We start from the raw sequence: 20,714 nt of genomic DNA on the forward strand, positions 1-20,714 counted from the left end.
GGCGTACATACACGGGTGGTGGTTTGGTGCGTACATACACGGCTGGGGTGGGGGTTCGGTCCGTACATACACGGGTGGGGGTTCGGGGCGTACATACTCTGCTGGGGTGGGGGTTCGGGGGCGTACATACACGGGTGGTGGTTCGGTGCGTACATACACGGGTGGTGGTTCGGTGCGTACATACACGGCTGGGGTGGGGGTTTGGTGCGTACATACACGGCTGGTGTGGTGGTTTGGTGCGTACATACACGGGTGGGGGTTTGGTGCGTACATACACGGCTGGGGGTTCGGGGCGTACATACCAGGGTGGGGTGGGGGTTCGGGGCGTACATGCACGGGTGGCGCTTGGGTGCGTACATACACGGGTGGGGGTTCGGGGCGTACATACCAGGGTGGGGTGGGGGTTCGGGGCGTACATACACGGGTGGCGCTTGGGTGCGTACATACACGGGTGGCGGTTCGGGGCGTACATACACGGGTGGGGGTTCGGGGCGTACATACACGAGTGGGGGTTCGGGGCGTACATGCACGGGTGGGGGTACGGGCCGTACTTCCACGGGTGGGGGTACGGTCCGTACATACCCCTGCCCACGCTCTGCGTGCCTGGGTACGGGCCGTACCCATGCCTTTGGTGTGTGGGTACGGTGCGTCCCACCATTGTTGCGGGCCGTGGGGTCCGCACCGTACACAGGCCTTGGGGGCGTGGCTACGGGTCGTACCACGCGTACCCCTACATGACCCCAGCAATGCTGGTACGAGCTGTACCAAGGCCTTTCTGACGTGGGTACGGGCCGTACCGCTATTGTTGGAGTGACGTAGGGGGACGCGTGGTACGTTCCGTACCCACGCTCTTGCGGCCTGGGTAGGGTACGTACCGGTTCGCGTGACCATCCACTTCCGTTGTGGCGGACGCTTGCGTTGCTGGCCTTGCCCCCACCCCCTGGAAGTGACCAGGCCCTGATGGTCAGGTATGTCCAGGCCATGTGTGATTTGGTACCATGTGTTGGTGTTGTGTGTCCTGCCCCTGCCCCCCCCTTTGCCCCTGGTTGTTGTGCTGACCTTCTGCGGCGTCTGCGTCGGTTCCTGTACGCCAGGTGGACTGCTAGGAGGGCAGGGATGGCACGTAGGTTCGGGTCCATGTCTGTTCGTCGCGTCCAGCTGCTCCTTGCGTGTGTCGTCCTGATTTCCCGGCAGTTTTTGGCAGCCGGTAAATATTTTCCGTGCGGGATGACGTCGGTTCGAATCGTACTTCCTGGTTCGTGAAACGTAGGCTGGATGCGTACCGACGTCACGTCGGCTCCTTTCAGGATCGGAATTGTGTTTAGTTTCTGTTCGGTCGGTGTTTTGTTCGAATCGTACGGAAATGGTGTTTCCGTATGAATCGTACTTGCATTTTCGGATGGATTTCGCACCGGGTACGAGTCGGACGGAGAAAAGGCTCCGTCCGACGGTTCGTACCCGGTTTTTACCGGATCGGAATTGGCACCTAAGTTGGTGAAGCAGCTGTTGTGTGGATAGTCATAACTGCCAAGTGTCCATATGGCAAATGACTCACTTAAGTCAGCCCTGAGCTTTTAACAGACATAACATTTCATTCTGGGACTTGGAATTCTGCTGCTAACATTGTAACTGTGGATTCAAAAACCCCAGCACTAAAGTGCAGTTGGGTAAAAAGTCAGAATTAGTTGAAGGTATCAAACATAACAATAGGACCTCTTGTAGCTGTGACTTTTGTTGGTATGCATAAAGTCTTGTCATGTTTCCACCACTATACCATATGCATGGTGACAGCACTCCATTCACTGGCATTTGACACTACACCTTGCATTAAATATTTTAAACCTGGGGTGCTAGGCAGTTGACCTGCTATTAATACTGGCTTGTTAGAAAATAGGTTTCAGAAAAGCAATGGTTCACTGAGGCCAATAGGTCTCAGAGTGTTTTAGAAAAAACACAGTATGTCCAATATTTTTATAGGACCCAGCATTATACAGTGTATCAAAGGCCAGTATAGAGCAGGACACTTTTTAACATTGTAATGCAATTAATGTATTCATTGCAGAGTATCATTTCATAAAAAAAACAATATAAATATCATGATCCAGTGCTCACAGTTAAGTAAAAAAAAGCATGCTGTGGTGAGTGAGAAAGACATTGAAACATGCATACATTTAAACAACAAGAAAATAGACTCCTTTTAGACAATTTGTTACATAATAAAATAAGGAGTTAGGTTTTTCTATGGCATTTTGATCTCATGTGCTTGAGATTATCATCAGAACAGGTATGTGAGCACCTAATATTTAATGCATGGCCAGACCAGCCTGACCAGCCGTGTGTTGTATGCGAATCAAGTGAAGGCACGTACAATTCGGCTCAGAATATGCTGCAACTTAGGCTAGCAACTTAGTCACGCGGCTAATGCCTATGTGAGTCTTGGCAAAGAACCGGCATTCAGCAGGTTCCTGTTCATATAATTGCTGATTTTTCTCAGAGTAGATCCTAATAGGAGTGGATCAGGAAGTCGGGCAGTTGCTCCGGTATCCGAGGGAAAGACGCACAGATTAAAGAGGGCTGATGTATGAAAGGATTTTACCCATTCTGTCTGTGCTGTGTGTAAATGTGATAGTACATATTGGCCAAGATTCATATGAGTTAGCCATTTCGTCATTCTGTGAAAGAGTTCAACACTGACAAAAGATCAAATGTAATTTTAATATATTTCTAGATTCTCCACAGCATAAAATAATTAGATCAGACCTAAAGCATGCTTCCAAAACTCTGCATCTTTAATCCAAGCACACTAAACTGTAGGAATCAACAGGAAGTTGAAACAATATTTTGATGACATTCCTAAACAACAATCTCAATCAGAATAAACTTAGACCAGTCATTCTTGTTGCTACCTTGTATAACAAAGTTAGCTTGTATTGGCCCCTTCAGAAAAAAAATAAAGAAAAATACTAATTCTCTCTAACTTTCCTTTCTTTGGATTGCATTTTAGTTTATGCAGGTGCTTCCCAGTGGTTGGTGGTGTTTTAACAGTAAAGGTTGAAACCTAAAACAAGATAGCCTAAACATAGCACAGCATCATTCATTTTCATTCCACTAGATCTATTCTTGGAATTCAACTCTGTTGACCACCCAAATCTACTTCAAATTCCTCCCTGGGATTACAGGATCCATTATTGAACAGTCAATCTCCTACCACACCAATCATGTTGACCAATCTACACCAACCCTTTTCTTTGTGGAAAGCAATAAAGGGTCTGAGCGTGGTCTTCTGCCTTTCTCATTCTCTATTTCATCTCCGAGTAATAATCTTCTCCTTTGGTTTCTCTTGACAAATATAGAAAGATATACCATGGATCTTCTCTTTCCATTCTATCTTCTCCCAAATACAAACCACAATCTCTGGCAATGTTGTAGTTGTTCACCACTGGGTGACCTTACACTCCCTCATGGGCATCTCCACGAAGACTGCAGTCCTGCTGTGCCTGCTTCATTCAACATTGTTCTCTAAAATCCCTCATGACGTTTTACACATTTACTTTTTTTGTACATTCTTAGTACATTTAATCTATTTAACTTCATAATGGTTTTTGTTTTCATGATGGGGCAAAGTGTCATTGTAAGATACCAATGTTTGATACTTTGTTTTATTTGTGTGATCGGAGCATTGTTTTGCAGATGTTTGACTGTCTTTCTGGCTTATTTTAGGAGTTAACATTTATATCAAAATTATGGTTTTATTATTGACTTATGGATGGAAATTAAAAACGGAAAACACCGACATTTTCAACTTATGTTTAGCTCTGCAATTCATAACTCACACAACAGCCATGAAAGCCATAGCTTGCACGCGAAATTCAACAGTCATGAGCTTACTCTTGATGTGATGCGACACATGAAATTACAAATGATATAAACAATATTGCACGTCTTATTACATATCCAATAACACTATCAATGAGACAAGAATGAATATGCAGTTTTTTAATAGGTGTTTTGTATTGAGCTTGTGCTTTTAGGTGTTACTTGTTGGTTTTATTTTTGTGTAGTCATCGGCAGATTCACATACCTCAGCAGACTAACAGTCCAAATAGTTCTAAACTTTTGTTACCCTCTCAAGCACACCTCAAATGTTTGTAAATGCCAATTTCTCAAAACTTTCTGAATGGATTTACACCAAAGCAAGCAAAGGCATTTCCATGGCTAACATTTTACTTTTATGCCATGATCTCTTGCAGGTGCCATTTCAGGTCTTGGGGCATGGTCTCTGTGCCCTAAAAATAAATACAAAAGGTCACTTAAAGAATCGAGGGCTAAATTGGGATGCCCCAAAGCCACCAACTCCCAAAAATTTTTGGGGCAGGGTTCGCAGATCCAGAGTAGGATTCAGAAACCCAGACAGGAACAGGTACACAACATTTGCAGTCCATATTTAGCTTACTATGGAATGTTGAGCCATTTTGGTTGAGTCAAGGTTGCAGCCATGGTAGAAAGACCATGGACCATGAAACTCATGAATCTACGTAAGGGTCCACTTTCATAGTCTGATGTCCCAGTGTGGATAGCAAAAGACTGATACTGGGTTCTCTGGAAGTATATATTTGAGTTGCAACACAGCAGTGGCATCACCGATTCCATTCCAAGGTCTGCCTCTTCTTGGCCTCGGCGGCACTCTCTCTTCGATTTTTGTTGCTTCCATGAGCTCTTATCGTCTGTGGTCATTCGTGCAGGTAGTCATTCATGCAGGTATTTACACAATTCTCAGATATTAACTGGCTCTGTTTGTGCCCCATTTGGCTGGTGTTGCACCACTCATCTGATAAACTTAATTGCCCTTCCCCTCCATGCACCAGTATCACGGTACAATCTTCTAAGGCAAGAATGACTGATTGTGCAGTTAAATCGCTTCTCCTCAGTAGTACTGATCTCATCTTGTACTTTGAGCATGCTTGCAACACCACCTTGCAGCAGGTTGGTGTAACTTTCATGATGCAAGTCAAGTCACGCCCTCTATGTACAGCACTTCAACTTGTCCTCACTCTCACACGTGACTGCTGTGTTGGCACTTGCAATATCTACTCAAGGCCTCGTAACAACCTTATCTTATGATCAATGACTCACCTTGACTGCCTGAGAAATACTCGTAAAGCTTGCACCTTGTGCAGATAATCAGTGTGTCTATAGTTTCAACAGTGGCATCCTGGATGGGTGACCATGTCCGTAATTCTGTGTGTGGGAGGCTCGAGGGGCATTTTTACATTTCCGAGCGATTGTCCTACAAAAGTGGTTCTTAATCTGGAGTCCACGACCTCTCCCCCCTCCACCACCACCTCCCACCCCTCTGGAAGTCTGCAACACCCACTCCACGGCATTTATATTTGAGTTGTAGGAGCAGCCCAAGCAGAGTAAACAAAATGGGATGTGGAAGACTGGTGGCCTCAGTTCAGTTGACACATTGGTATGCGCTGACAAAAAGACAACGCTTTAGGAGACAAAAGACACATTGATATGCTAATATCTAGCAAAAATGTTTGTCTTTCAGAAATGAGACCACATTTTTAAAAGCTCCAACATTACCATTAAAATTTCGATTTTTTTAATTTATTTTTTGTTTCTGATTTAAATATAATGGGGCGTATTTACAAGCCCCTTGCGCCGCTGGTGCGTTACTGTTTTTGACACAGCGCAGTGTGCTGGCCCATATTTACAAGGGCACCAAAGCCACCCTGCATGACTTTTCCTGGCCTTGTAAATATGGCCACTTTTTAAGCATCACTTTGCGCGAAAGGGACGTGCCATGGGGAGGTGCAACGAGGATAGATACTTTTTTATACTTTTATTTTTCCTCGTTTTTTCCTACCTCTTTCTATGTGAGCTGCATTCTGCAGCACACATAGAAAAGGGGAAATGCCATCAATTATTGGTTTTGTACAGGAAGGTGTCCCTTCCTGCACAAAAACAATCATCCCCGCAGCACAGGCACCCTTGCACCATGATGCAAGGGTGCCTGCGTTGTCGCATGGTAGCCAATTGTGCGCCAGTGCAGGATAAAAGCACAGGGATGCATCATATTGTTGTAAATATTACACATCCCTGTGGTTTTAAAATGACACAGCTCGGCGCAGCAAAACAGCTTGGACGCAGCGTGCGGTCATTTTGTTGTAAATAAAGTCCAATATTCTATAATTTGTTTGTTTGTTTTATACTTGTGTATTTTTTGTGAAATTTTTAAAGTTTCTAATAGTAGAAATTGCTTATGTTGGGTCCCCAGCTTTCAGCAGTGATTCATTGGAGACCCACATATGTCAAAAGAATGTGAGAACCATTGCCCTAGAAGGTGCCTTGCCCTTAATGTCCACCCGGAGGCGTGCCTGGGTTGTACACCAATTGCAAGGGGCCTGATGTTTTTACACAGCAAACTGGAAAAACGCTAGCAGAAAAAGCTGTAGATGGTAAAGGGATGCCCGAGGATGTAGGATCTAAAGGCCACGAGCAAGGAAGCACAGCGCTACTTCGGGAGAAGAGTGATGATTCAATGGAAGGAGTATTAACTTCTAAACGACTATGGCAACTCCCTCTACGCCGGAACCACCGCCAAACTCCAGAAGAGACTCCAGCGGATCCAGAACGCCTCAGCACGACTCATCCTGGACATCCCCCGTCGCAGCCACATCTCCGGACACCTGAGAGACCTGCACTGGCTCCCGGTCAACAAGAGAATCACCTTCCGTCTCCTCACCCACGCACACAAAGCCCTACACAACCAAGGCCCAGGATACCTCAACAGCCGCCTCAACTTCTACGCTCCCAAACGCCAGCTTCGATCGACCAGCCACGCCCTCGCCGCCGTCCCCCGCATCCGAAGAGCCACCACAGGGGGACGGTCCTACTCCTACCTCCCCACCCACCTCCCCCTGGCCCAGGACCACCTCGCCTTCAGGAAGCAACACAAGACCTGGCTGTTCGAGCAGTAGCGGACCCCCCTCACCCAGCGCCTTGAGACCCTCTGGGTGAGTAGCGCGCTATATAAATGCGATGATTGATTGATTAAATACCATTCTGGAAGCTGAAAGAGGCATTTATGACGTACAGATCTCGTCTGTAGACAAGAGCCTCCAACTGGGAGGATGAGAGGAAGCATGACCCTGAAGACATGGTTAAACAGATGGTACTGACACTAGAAACGATGAAGCCTCCACTCAGTCACGACACCAAATGCCAATAGTCAAACTCAAGCCCCACATGCTTGAAATTAGGTCATTGTGCTAAAAGAACATTGAAACAGGATATTACAGTGGAGACAGAGGAGGGGTTCTTCTTGGAGTGCAATCTCTGTTTTTCAGACCTAGTTCTTACAGCAAGCGGGAAATTCCTTTAAGTGGCTCAACAACATTTAGAAAGAAATGCACTAGAACAGTAACAACAGAATCTCCACATCCAGACATTGAGTGTAAGGAGGTTGGCATGCTTGAAGTAGACAGATATATTTTGGCATAAACCTTAAAAAGTAACAGGAAACCAAAGAGGAGAAGAGGTAGAGCTTGGTACATCTGTCTTAACCACCTTCTAGGTGTCAGTTGTCCATCTGACAGACCTATAGGTTGATCTCAAAATAAGGTCAGAGCAGTCTGGAGGATAACCCAAATTGCTCGTTATTGAGTCTGAGATTAAAAGGATTTCCCCTTAATTTGTATCACAAGCTGGACAATCAGGCGGAGCTAGAACTATATGTGGTGGCACAGAGACAGCTGTTTTGTGCCCCTTTCATCAAAAGGCCATGTTCAAATCTGTGGGCCCACATACAACAGTAGCGCCTGATACTGATAAATTTTGAAAATGATCATAACAGTTGTTTGCGACATTCATGGAGTGAGCACTTTGCTAGAAATTTGGGAAAACCGAGGGAAAAACTGCATTTTATAGCATATAGAAACTACATTTTAAAAACCAAAGTTTAAAAAGCAGTTCTTGACGGATACTTTGAAATATTTAAATACTCAAGAATCTGATTGCATTTTTGCAGCAGCGAATATTTATGGAAAGGGTGACCAACCCACAAACAGACAGCCAAAGCTATATAAGAAACTTTTTGCCATAGTAAAAGTTAAGTCAGGATTAACAAAACCCACATGCCCATATTTTAAATTTGATATGTTTTAGTGAGCAAACGTCTACATAGCTTTTCGGCAGATATAATATTGTGCAGGCCTTACTGTAACTTGACACCACATCAGGTAGACCAACCCGAGGCCTTCAAGCAGTTCTTCTCTGTATTTTAATTGCATTTATATAGCATTTACTACCCCTGATGGGGCATTGAAGCACTTTACAACAGGCAGCATGCTGCTCAGGAAACCAAGATTAGTTGTTAATAGTGTGGTTATTGTTCTTTATTGGAATTAGTCTTGTGCTATGAAGGAGACCATTCCATGCATTTACTTCAGTGTCTTTGTGGCGGATTGAATTATTAACCTCTTCTATGCCCATGACGAGATAGTCTCGTCATGGAGCACGGTTGCGCTGTGCCCATGACGAGACTATCTCGTCATGGACCCCGCCCGCTAATGTAACGCCCGGCACAGGGCGGGGAAAGGGCGGGGCACTGAAGGGGTTAAGACTTCAATGTGATCATTGTTTGGGGAGTACTTGGACTCATGCAAAAGATTGTGGGATTAGTAGACGACCTACAAGAGATTCGGTAGTGCTAAATTTCAGGGAATGATTTTCAAAAAAGGACAGGATGTGATCGTTGAGATGAGGTGTGGACAATTTACAGAAATGCAATATTAGAAGTTAGGACAAACATGCACTTGAATTAGAGTAGGCTCTGCTCAGAAAGGAAAGGCACACAGAGGATGGAGCGTAGGGAGAGGGCCATTCAAAGGAAAAAGGAGAGACGATCGGAAATTTTAAGTCAAGGTCTAAATTTACAAGCAGGGATTTAGGAACAAAGTGAAGTTTTGAGACAGCATGCAATCTGCAGATGGAAAACGGCAGAAAGAAACATCATTTGCATGCTAGATAGTGCTATTTTAGGTACCTTGAATAGGCCCATGAATCAGGTGAACCGTCTGTCCACTGATTGGCTATTGCTAGACAACTGCATAAGCAAGGACATCTGATTAGCTCATGGGATGGAAGTGTAAAGTAATGGCTGATCGCATATATAGGTAAATTTTAAGAGCTTTAGGTTGCTCTTAAACAAAGTAGTAGCCTAATGATCGGAGCAACAAGAGAGACTATACTGGGTAGATCATGCAAAGATGATCAAAAAGGAGATTCTGCAAATGCAGGAGTGGATGTGTACGAATCTATGATGTTACATTGCATGCCAACACAACGCTTGCCATTACAACGAGGTTGTAACAATGCAAGTGCTGTTACAACGTGTTACCAGTACAACACACACTTTTACATCGCATATGCCTTTACCACTCATGCCATTCCAACGCAAAGGCATGCGTTTTAAAGGCATATACTTGGTAAAAGTGGTTATGGTAAGTAATGGTATATATATATATGTATAAATATATATATATATATATATATATATATATATATATATATATATATATATATATATATATATATATTATTTGGACCATGTAACGTTGGAATAAATCTACTGCAATAACAGATATGTATATATATTTTTTAAATACTCCAGACACACCCCAAATTACCCTTTGTAGCCCAATAACCATACCCCCTAAAATTCTAAAATTACCCTTACCACCCCAATAGTCATACCCCACAAGAAACTAAAATTACCCTTAGCACCCCAAAATCCAAACCTACCCTGAACCCCAAAATTACCCTTACCACCCAAAACTCAAACCCACCCTGAATCCTAAAATTACCCTGGGCACCCCAAACCAAAACCCACACTGAATCCTAAAATTACCCCAACACCCCAAAATCCAAACCCACCCTGAACCCTGAAATTACTCCAGACACCCCAAAATCCAAACCCACCCTGAACCCTAAAATTACCCTTAGCACCCCAAAACCCAACCCAACCCTGAACCCTAAAATTACCCTAGGCACCCCAAAACCCATTCCCACCCTGAACCCTAAAATTACTCTTCGCACACCAAAACCCATACCCACCTTCAACCCTAAACACTGGGCACCCCAAAACCCAAACCTACCCAGAACCCTAGAATTACCCTTAGCACCCCAAAACCCAATCCCACCCTGAGCTCTAAATTTACCCTGGGCACTCCCAGTGGCGGCCGCTCCATTAGGGCGTTGGGGCGCCACCCTACTGCTTTCTCACAGCGCCAGAAGAAGAAAATAAAATGGTATTTAAAATACAATTTTATTTCCTGCTTCTTGCGCTGCGAGAAAGCAGACGTCAGGGGTATGCCTGGTTCGGGGGAGGCGGGACTCCCGCGGGAGGGTATGCCTGTTTGGGGGCGGGCGTGTGGGCGGGCCAGGTAGGAGTGGCTTGCACCACTCTAAGTGCCCAGACTGCTTGGTCGGCCCTGGGGGCCGACCAAAGCAGTCATGCATTCTCTACATTTTCTCTATGTAGGCTGCATGCAGCCTACATAGAGAAAATGACGTCCCTACTGGTGCCCGGCTGGGTGCTGCCCCGGACTCAGCGCCAATCACAACGCTGCCATTGCAGCGTTGTGATTGGCTTTACAGGAGGGGAGGGAGCAGCATGCAAGTTCCTGTGTTCGGAAGCAGCAGGGACGGCGCGGGACCGGCCGAGCAGCAGAGGCAGACCCGGTCAGGTAAGTTAACTTTTCATTTTCTTTTTACATCCCCCCTCCCCTGCAACACCCGCGTGACACCCCCCTCCGATTTCTTCCCCCCCACCCCCGCGAATATTAAGTGCCGCGACCGGGAAGTGCCGCGAATCGGAGAATTATATGCATTGTAAAATAAATAATGCTGACGGTGTTTGTGTAGAACTGAAAAAGGGTCGCACTTGCCCAATAACTATGGACAGAGGAGTCTTTGTGAGCGCGAGACTTGACTTCTTTATCCCAGATGTATTTCCCATTTCACTTTCGTCGTGTTTTTTTTCTTTTACCTGATGTAAAGGGGAAGCCAGCACACGTTTTGCAATGCTGTTCAATCTGAGTAACTGAGTTTAAACATGGCCTCTGTTAGAACACAACTCAAACGCTCAGTGTTAAAGGCTCACTCTCTCTCCATCGCCTGGTATGTGAATGGTTTATGAGGTTAATTTATTATAGACAAATGTTTTGAGGATCATGATTTACTCAATAACAAAAGGGAGAGCAGCTGATCAATACACCAAAAACCAATGCTTGGTCTTAAAATTATCGGGGAGCCCAGTCGAGGATAGAGTTAGAAATCTGTCAATGAGGTTCTGCATACGCCACCAGTTTCAAATTCCACCAGCCACCACTGCAGGCATGGCAAAATTGGTGAGTAGTATGTGGGGTAAGTTTACCTCTAAGCAGGTCAGCGGGTCGTTACTTGTGTGGTTCGGGAGGCCAGCAGTACCCACTTTACCGGGCTTTTTTCCCCGACATGTCAGCTCAGGCCGCTCAATGCCACCGAGAGTTTAAAGCCATGACTGAATTATTTAAAAAACGTGGGGGCAGATTTACAAGAAAGTGACGCATCTATAAAGATGCGTCACTTTCCCTGCGCCACCATTAGAAACTATTGCGCCACTATGGATGCGCTGTATTTACAATGCGGCGTACCATGGCGCAAGGATTGACAGATGCGTCAGAATTTCTGACGCATCTGTTGACGCAAATGTCACGCATTGCTGGAGTGGTGTCGCAAGCAGGATGAAACTCCTGCAATGCAGGGGGAGGCCTATCATCATTGTGCTGTGTCACTCCTTATGCCTGCTTCAAGCAGGCGTAAGAATTTGACGCAGTGGCGTCCTAGAAGTGGCGCAGTGAAATCATGTAGATTTCACTGCGTCACTTCTATGAGGCTTTTTTGCGTTGGAACGCCCACCCTGCATATATTGTACCTGACGCAGGTATAATGTGACGCAGAGCTTTACAACGTGACGCATCTCCCTAGATGCGTCACGTTGTAAATGGGCCGCATTTTTTATGCTACTGCTGCGTCATGAAAAGTTACGCAACAGCGGCGCAAAAATGATGCAAGGGGCTTGTAAATCTGCCCTGTGGAATTCAAGCAGTTATAGCACAGCAATCTAAACTTAATGTGCTATTTAAAGGCCAGTTTCAGATACTCAGCTCAATGAAACAAGCCCAAGATCTGTGACAACAGTTGAGTACAGATGAAGGAGTCAAATAATTGACATCTGTAGTAAGTAAAAGGGCAACTTGATTCTATTTAAGCATGCTTGTTTATTTTATAGGAGCATAGTACTGTTGTATTGTCTTTAACTGGTTTAAATCCTGCTTCTGCCTTCCCGAGAGAATGTGTTCAGTGGGGGTGGTCAACTCCTGCGTTGGTTAGTTTATGTGTGCCACTCCAAGGCACACTGCAATGTGTGGGTGGGTGGGGGCGGGGCGGGGGGGTTTCACTGGGCAACTCCGGGGGGAGGACCTGAGGCGGCCAAGGTTCTCTGGGGAGACTGTCTCTGGGTGGAGGGGTTTCAGAATGGTGGTACAAGGTGGAAGGGGGGGGCTACTTGTGTGTGTGTACTTACTGTGTGGGGGTTACCAATTCACGTAAATGTAATATTTTTGCAAGAAACGCATTTGAAAAACCAGACCCGGTCATTCAGGTTGCCCAATTATATCCAACACACCTTGTTTGCTTCATCACAAGCTTCGATTCGTAGGGTGGCGATTTTAATTTCAAAAGCACTTCAATGTGAAATACTTGGAGCAGTCAAAGATCCTAGTGACCCCCGGCTTTTGGGAAAGTCCAAAATACAGAATGAACTATTCGATTTTTTAAGCTATTACCGGCCTATAGAAGATTCCCTTGGGCATTGCAAGGCATTCACGAGGTTTTAAAACAGCCAACCAGTCAATTAATAGTGGAGGGGACATTTTAACCCTCTTCAGAACACCGCTCTTGACTCATTCTGTTCGAATACATTTCAAAATAAACCCAAATCGATAAGGGTCTTGCATACTCTAATGCGCGGCTATGCTCTAGTTGACCCTAGGTGGGCGTAACACCCTCAATAGCGGCAGTATTCCTGTCATTCTAAAAGATACAGCTCAGCATCGCACATAGATTTCTTTCTGACCTCTCATTTAACTCGCTTGGCGAATTCTGCAATATCAAGTAATGCATTCTCAGATCATTCTGTTATTATTTAATTAGATATTGATCTTTTAGTTACAACACCTCAGATTTACAGACGGGTCTTTAACAAAGCGCTGCTCGCAAATGAACTATGGGTTGCACAGATACGCCAAACACTTGAGGAATTTCAATCTGGGCACCGCTTCCTACTTTATGTTTTGGGAATCTCTGAAGGCTTTGCTTTAGAGGTCAGGTTATCTCCTTTCAGACAGAGCAGAAACAGCTGAAGAAGGCCAAACCTTCTACACTTCAGACTGCCTTGAATGATGCAGCCAAAGCGCATGGCCGTGGTGCTACAGCACACATGAAGATTGAGCTAGCTCAGGCTAGAGAAGCATTTCAGGATTTCTTTATTTTTAGGGAAATAGTTAATCACAACTCATGCCTCCAGAAGAGATGTGAGGAAAATGAGCATATAGGCAAATTTTTAGCCTGGTTCATCAAATGTAAAGCCAAAGCCAATGTTATTAAGACGATTCGAGGCCCGACGACTGGCATGATTTTCTCACAAACTCAGTAAATTGCAGATGTGTTATGGGATCATTATACTAGATTATATTAGCTCCTCTCCAGAGGTCATAATGAAGTGATTAGATGCAATTGATATTCCAAAACTATCGACTGATCAGGTAGAGAATATGTCAGCTCCAATAATTATAAGAGAGGTGCAAAAGGTGAGAAAATCATCGCCTTGGCTGATGCTAGTGGTAAGGACGGGATTCCTTTAAAGGTTTACAAGATTTTTTTGCCTCAGTTATGTCCATTGCTACTGCGTCTTCCCAACCAGATTCTTTCTGGCTGCACTATACCCGGCACCTTTACTGAATCCGTTGTGGTAAGCTTTCTTAACAAGTATAAACCAGAGTGTGACATTAACTCCTATCATCCCATAAGCCTTTTAAATAGGGATTATGAGTTATTCACCAAGATTATTGCAAAAAGGTTAGCATCTGTGGCTCAGTCCATTATACATAGGAGATCACATCGGCTTTCTTCTGGCTAGCGACATGACTACAAAAACAAATGTTCTGGTTCAATCCATATATTTTTTTTTTTTAAGTTTAAGGTTTATTGAAGATAAAAAATCATAGCATACAAACAGAAGTAACATCATATAGGAGAAACATCATATAATGAAACCAAAACAACAAACCTATTAATAATAAACAAGAAAAAGCAAGAGAGGGAGTCGGGGGATAAGGAGGAAAAAGATCCAATATAAATAACAAATATTATCGGAACCTGAGATTTTATTTCATATACAAGAACTGTAATAAATATACTGTAATCATAAATTCATAAAATACAATATTGAAAAAAAAAGGAGTCATTCAAGGTGTATACTTAGAACTAAGCTTAAAAAGACAACAAAGGATTTATGAAGGCTTTCTGACTTCATCTGGAGTATTTACTATAGTGGCGGAATTAGAAGTTATATCAGTTAGGTAAGTGGATAAAGGGAGCCTTAAAGATCTCTTTTAATAGATAAGGATAAAGGAGAAACATTACTTGTATCCAATCTATGATGAAAACAAACAGCATTCCACCAGGCTTTGAAAGTAACTTTTTCAACTTGTTTCCAATTGGAAGTTATTAAATGAAGGGCTATAGCTAATAACAAGTCAATTAAGGAGGGATTAGGAGTTGGGTAAGGCCAAGAAGGTGCTAAGGAGCCTAAAAAAATGTTAGGTAGAGAAAAAGGGATTTGGATATTGAAAATTTTATTAATTTGAGACCAGACTAGGAGCCACAATCCATACATTTTTATCTAAATCAAAACACTAAGGCTGCTGTGGTAATGCTGGATGCAGAAACAACGTGGGAGGTTCTGCTTTTAATTCAGTTTCTTTTTCATTATTATAGTCGATTGTGACCTGGGATAATGATAAACTAATCTGCGTACAGAAAGGTGAGAAAAATAACCGAGGCTGGAAGCACTGGATTGAAGGAGATATTTTGCACTTGGTAAGTTGTACTTTAGCAGAAAGTAACCAATGTTGTGTGAAGATTGGGATGCCTTTGCCTTATTTTATGGGCCATGACGAGGCTAGATCTTGCATGCCACTCTGTAGAGAAGAACGCAAAGGACATCTCAAATCCTAGGTTTAAGCCAGCAAACAAATTAGGGAAAATGTTTCATGGAAGAGGAAAATTGGTGAAAACCAAGCATTTATGTGTAGGTTTAAAAAAATAATAATAACTGCTTTTTAGGTCTGGCAGTAGAGGGCTTCAGCCAGCAAAGCACCATGTATCCTGCCTCAACAGAGTTTTATTAATTGATGCAAAAAGCTAATGCAGTGGCACTGCACCGCATGCTAGTGACGTAAAACCAAGGATTCTATTATGTGATTCCTCTGGACTTTACGCTACACCCTTTCTAACAATTATTATGAAATGTGGTATGCTGTGTGTAAGTGAAATGCCCAGAAGAGCAAATGGAGGACACGTGTTATGTTATTTCCATTGTATGCTGCACAGTCTTCCATTGTTTTGGCCTCCTAGCAATTCTTTTAGTCAGGATGACTTTCAAATCAGTTAAGAGTTTCAGTGCTAGGTCACAGTCTGATTCATGTTACAATAATGGGTTGTGTTGTGGTCTGTCTTTCGTTTAGGTGTCTGTGGGGCTAATCTATAGTGTGATGAATGGTACTCCGTCCATCAGGGTGGCAGAGGACTTTACGTCTGCCACCCTAATGGACCTCAGCACCAATGTGAAAATTAGGAAATACTTGCAGAATTTACTGGGCATTTTTTCCTGAGTACATTCTTTTTGATAAACATATTTGTATTGATTTTGACATAATAGAGGAATACACCAGCCATACAGCACAACGCCATGAAAATCTAGGGCTAAGAAAAGGATTTAGAACCACCCGGTTTACAGACATTGATAAAGACAGAGGAATATGAAATTGGACATTCCCTTCATGACTAAACCACACCCCCAACCATGTTCCCCAAACCCTACGATATTTCTTGGGACATCCACGTGCCTCATACAGAACCTTCACTTGCGTGGCGCACCAGTTCACCCCAGCCCTCCATCGTCTAACACTCAGAGGTTCAGAGAGCTTCCAGGAGGCTGCGATGTCTCTTTTGGCAACCACCATTGCTGTAGTGAAAAACAACTTCTCGTTCCGAGACCCATCCAACCCATCAGTGATGCCCAGGGTCGTGTGCTTTGGGTCATGAGGGACCTCCCACCCTAAAACCTCGGTTAGTTCCTCCTCAATCTCCCCCTAAAACCGCTCCACGGGGGGGGGGCATGCTCACACCACATGGAGGAAGTCAGCAGGATCATGGCCACTTCTAGTACAAATGGAGGTTGGGCTAAGCCCAGCTCGGTGAAGGCGCACCGGGGTGAGATATGCAGCATGTAAATAATATAGTTGTACCAAGCATAGCCTAGCGGATACGGTGACCGTCCTAGGAGCCATAAGGGTGTCACGCCAATCCTCCTCATCCAAGGTGCCCACCCAACCCTCCCACTGAGCCTGCAGTCGGTCCAGGGAGGTGGGGGTATTGTTGATCAGTGCACGGTAAATGCGGGAGATGCCACCCTTCCCCAGGTCCCCAAACATAATCTGAGCCTCAGGTGGGCTGTGGTCAGGAAGACGTGTACCTGCTGCAAGGTGTGTGTGGAGGGCGTGGCGCAGCTGCAAGTACCTATTGAATTGTGATTGATGCAAGGAATATCTGTTTTGAAGGTCTCCAAGGGACCACATGTGATCCCCCACCCACACATCGCCTAGCTGTGAAATGCCTATAAGGTCCCAAGCCCGTAAACCCTGCAACACGCTAACTTCCTTGAGCCAGGACCCCTGCCACAAGGGTGTACATTGGGTCAATGTGTGTGTCCATTTGGTGTGTCGCAGTGCAGCCCGCCAGGTCAGCAACACAGAGTGCGTTACCTCCGGTAGGCTTGAAGGAATAGGGGCCCGTACATCATAGCCTGAATCCTGGCAAGGCCCAATTCCCCAACCTCAAGCCTGTAAGATGACCATCCCCATTTGAACCAATCATGTATGGAGAGAAGTCGCGTGGCCAGATAATACAAGTGAAGATGGGCCATCTCCAGGCCCCCATCAAACGAGGACATCCTACAGACAGTGCCAGCCGGGCCCTACCTTTCCGCCACAGAAACTTTGTTGGCCATGCTATCAAGTTCACGAAACCAGTCCCTGGGAAAGCCCACGGGGGTGTTTTGTAGAATGTAGAGGAAGTGGGGGAGCACCATCATTTTGATACGGCGACCCTCCCCATAGGGTTCAGGGGCAATGATTGCCACTTCTGGAGGTCCGCCTTAATCCCGTTTCACCAGGGGAGCGATGTTGAGGGCCCAGCTGAGCTCAGGGAGCAAAGTCATCCATTTCCCCAGATATTTGAAGGCTTGACGGCGTTGAGGAATATTGGATTGCCAGTCAAAACATTTCCGGAACAGGAGGAGGGAATCCTGAACTGACTTGTCAGGGTTCAACCGGAGGCTGGAGGCCCGTTCAAAGGAATGCAGAATTCGGAGACAATGGGGTCCTGACCGGCCGGGATCTGCCAAGTAGATGAGGACATTATCTGCATTGAGTGCAATTTTGTCTGGTTCGGTGTTGGGCCACTGCCAGCCCCGCACATGCCCGAAAGACCGCATCATGGATGCCAAGGGCTCCATCACCAAGGCGAAGAGAAGGGGGATAGGGGACAACCCTGTCTTGTTCCCCTGCAAACCAAGAAACCCCTGCAAACCAAGAAGGGCTTCGACGGAACCCCTTTCGCCGACACAAGCCCGAGGGGAAGCGTAGAGAACCTTGACCATGGCACGAAAGCGGGGACTGAGTCCCATCTTATCAAGGACATCCTCTGAAACCCCCCAATCCACCGAAGCGAAGGCCTTCTCAAAATCCACCAGGAGAATCGCAAGATACGGAGTGAGAAGATGTCGATGTGCTAAGGCTGTTTGCAATCTACGGAGGCAGTGCCTGGTGCCACATGAGGGCATGAACCGGCATTGGTTGGGATGGACCAATGTGGCCAGGTGGGGCTTGAGTCTTTGGGTGAGGATTGTGGCGAACAATTTGACCTCGGTATTAATGAGGGAGATAGGGCGGTAGTCTGCACATCGTGGGGAGGGTGGCTGGGACTTAGGAAGAAGCACAATGGTGGCCATATCTGTCTCCTGCGGGAAGGAGCCCTTCTCAACGGCCTCCCAGAACAGCCCCGCCAGATGGGGGGTGAGAATATCCCAATACTGCATGTAGTACTCTTGAGGGAGGCCATCTGGGCCGGGTGTCTTGCCGGAGGAAACAAGGACAATCGCTTCCTCTATCTAGACACATGTGATGGGGCGGTCAAGGTCCTCTTGACTAACTGGTTCCAAGCTGGGGAGGAGGCCGTCCCCGACCTCCCCCATGTCGGTGAGAGAAAGGGACGGAGATTTGGCCTCGTAAAGTTCGTGGTAGTAGGAGGAAAAGGCACGTGCCATATCCTCTGGGGAATGGCACAGCGAGCCATCCTGCACCATGATCTCGGGAATTATGCGGTTCGCCCTAGGGTATGTGGCAAGGTGATGAAGGAGTGAGCCATTTTTGTCACCCCAACCATACACCCTGGCCAGGATGAACGCCAAAGGAGTTTGGCCACCTCCAGCGACAACTGCTTGATTTCTGACCGGAGCTGGGCAAGAAGTCTGGCCTCAGGGGTGTCTGGGGATTGAACGGAAGCACGTTCGAGGCGCAGAACCTGCGCCTCCTGAGTGGTAATTTGTTCTACTTGAGCTTGCCGCTGGAGCTTAAGCTGGCCCTGGGCGACCCCCCCTAATCGGGGCCTTGCCCGCCTCCCACAGAACGCCCGGAGAGGAGACGACTCCGTCATTAGCGAGGAAATACTGTCTGAGTTCCTGTCTTACCACCTTCCAAAACTCCTTGTCTTGGAGGAACCAGGCATTAAGTCTCCATGTTTGCCGCATAGAGGTGGGGTGGGGACGCGCAAATCCTTACCGGGGAGTGGTCCGAGATACCGCGCGGGAGGATAGCGAAATCCTGATTCGTGAGGCAATCTGTTGATGGAACAAAAATGGCATCAATGCGTGCCTGCGTGTGATGCGCCGCCGAAGTGTGTGTAAACTGTTTAGAGTGTGGGTGCCATATACGCCATGTATCGCACAGACCCAACGACTCGGACCAGGTCTTCAGTTTCTTCGCCTGTGTGATTCTACTAGGGGAAGGGGGACCGGTCGTATCAAGATCAGGTGAGGAGACTGCATTAAAATCGCCCCCGAGGAAAGTGGGACCCAGTGGTAGGGACGCCAAGAGGTTGGTGGATTTGGCTAGTGTCGCCGTTAACAGTGAGGGAGGAGAATAGAGCGACACAAGGTTGATGGGGCTACCGTTTAATTTGCCACTGAGGGCCACAAATGTGCCCTGGGCATCAAGGGTTGTCTGTACAATTACAAGGGGAAGAGAACATTTCACCAGGATCGCCACCCCTCGGGAACCTCGAGTGAACCCTGAATGCCAAGCCCTATCGTATCCGTAGCACGCTAGAAAAGGGCAGTGGTTACCCATCAAATGTGTCTCCTGTAACAGTAATATGTCCACCCCAAGGCGTTGCGCGTAGCGCAAGACAGCCATGCACTTTAAACGGTCCAGGAGGCTGTTAACATTCCAAGACACGATGCACAGAGAAGTGCCTAGTAGGGGTGTGTCAGGCATTGTGGCATGGTGGGATGGCGTGACAATAGAGTCCCAGAGGAAGGCCCTGCATCAAGAAGGGACGCCTGAGGGCACAGTGTAGTGTCCAGAGGGAAGTCTACGTATTCCGCGGGGTGCAAATCTGGGTGCCATGTGAGTGCTGGTGTGGCAAAACTAAGAAATAACGAAAACAAAACAAAACAAAAATCAGGGGACAACGGTCCCCAATCCCCTTCCCCACCCCCACCCTACTCTTCGGGAACGGAAGCATCTGTCGCCCTAACAATAAACAATTGACACAGAACCAAACTAAAACGCTTGGGATTGGGGAAGCGTGGAGGGCCCCTCCTCATGACAGAATGTACATAAACGAGTCCATCGGGAAGAAGAAAGTAGTATGAGTCTAAACACAGTCTCCGGCTGCGGAGCTAAGCCCGGCAGGCAGGGGCGAGATCAGACAGGGTCTCTCAGGAGCGTCGGGCTACGTGAGAGGTCCGTATCTGGAAGATCAAGAAGAGAAGGCCGGGGCGAAGCACCTCCGCATTCCAGGCACCTCCCAACCGAAGATTCTCCAGAGAGTAGTATTGGTTGTCTGGAGTGACCCGGCGGGGAGTCTGACTGGGCCCGCCTCGGTCCGCGGTGCCTGTGGGGCGGTATGCTGCGGCTTGGGGGGCGAAAGGCATGGGAAGGACTGGTCCGCCGCTCGCCCCCCCAGGGGCGAAGTCCAGTCGCCGGTCTGCAGGGGGCACTCCTCCATCGCCCAGGCCTCAGTAGGAGAGTCAAAAACAG

General features: G+C 46.4%; 1 protein-coding gene across 1 annotated transcript in view; it reads left to right on the forward strand.

The window, feature by feature from the left end:
• Positions 1-20,714, forward strand: part of RBP2 (retinol binding protein 2) — an 82,969-nt gene that overhangs the window by 60,609 nt on the left and 1,646 nt on the right. The window contains exon 3 of the mRNA XM_085634531.1: positions 15,109-15,210. Coding sequence (XP_085490657.1) covers positions 15,109-15,210 — 102 coding nt within the window. The remainder of the gene's footprint in view (positions 1-15,108; positions 15,211-20,714) is intronic.

The sequence above is a fragment of the Triturus cristatus genome, chromosome 11 (assembly GCF_964204655.1).
Source record: "Triturus cristatus chromosome 11, aTriCri1.1, whole genome shotgun sequence".
NCBI lineage: Eukaryota > Metazoa > Chordata > Amphibia > Caudata > Salamandridae > Triturus > Triturus cristatus.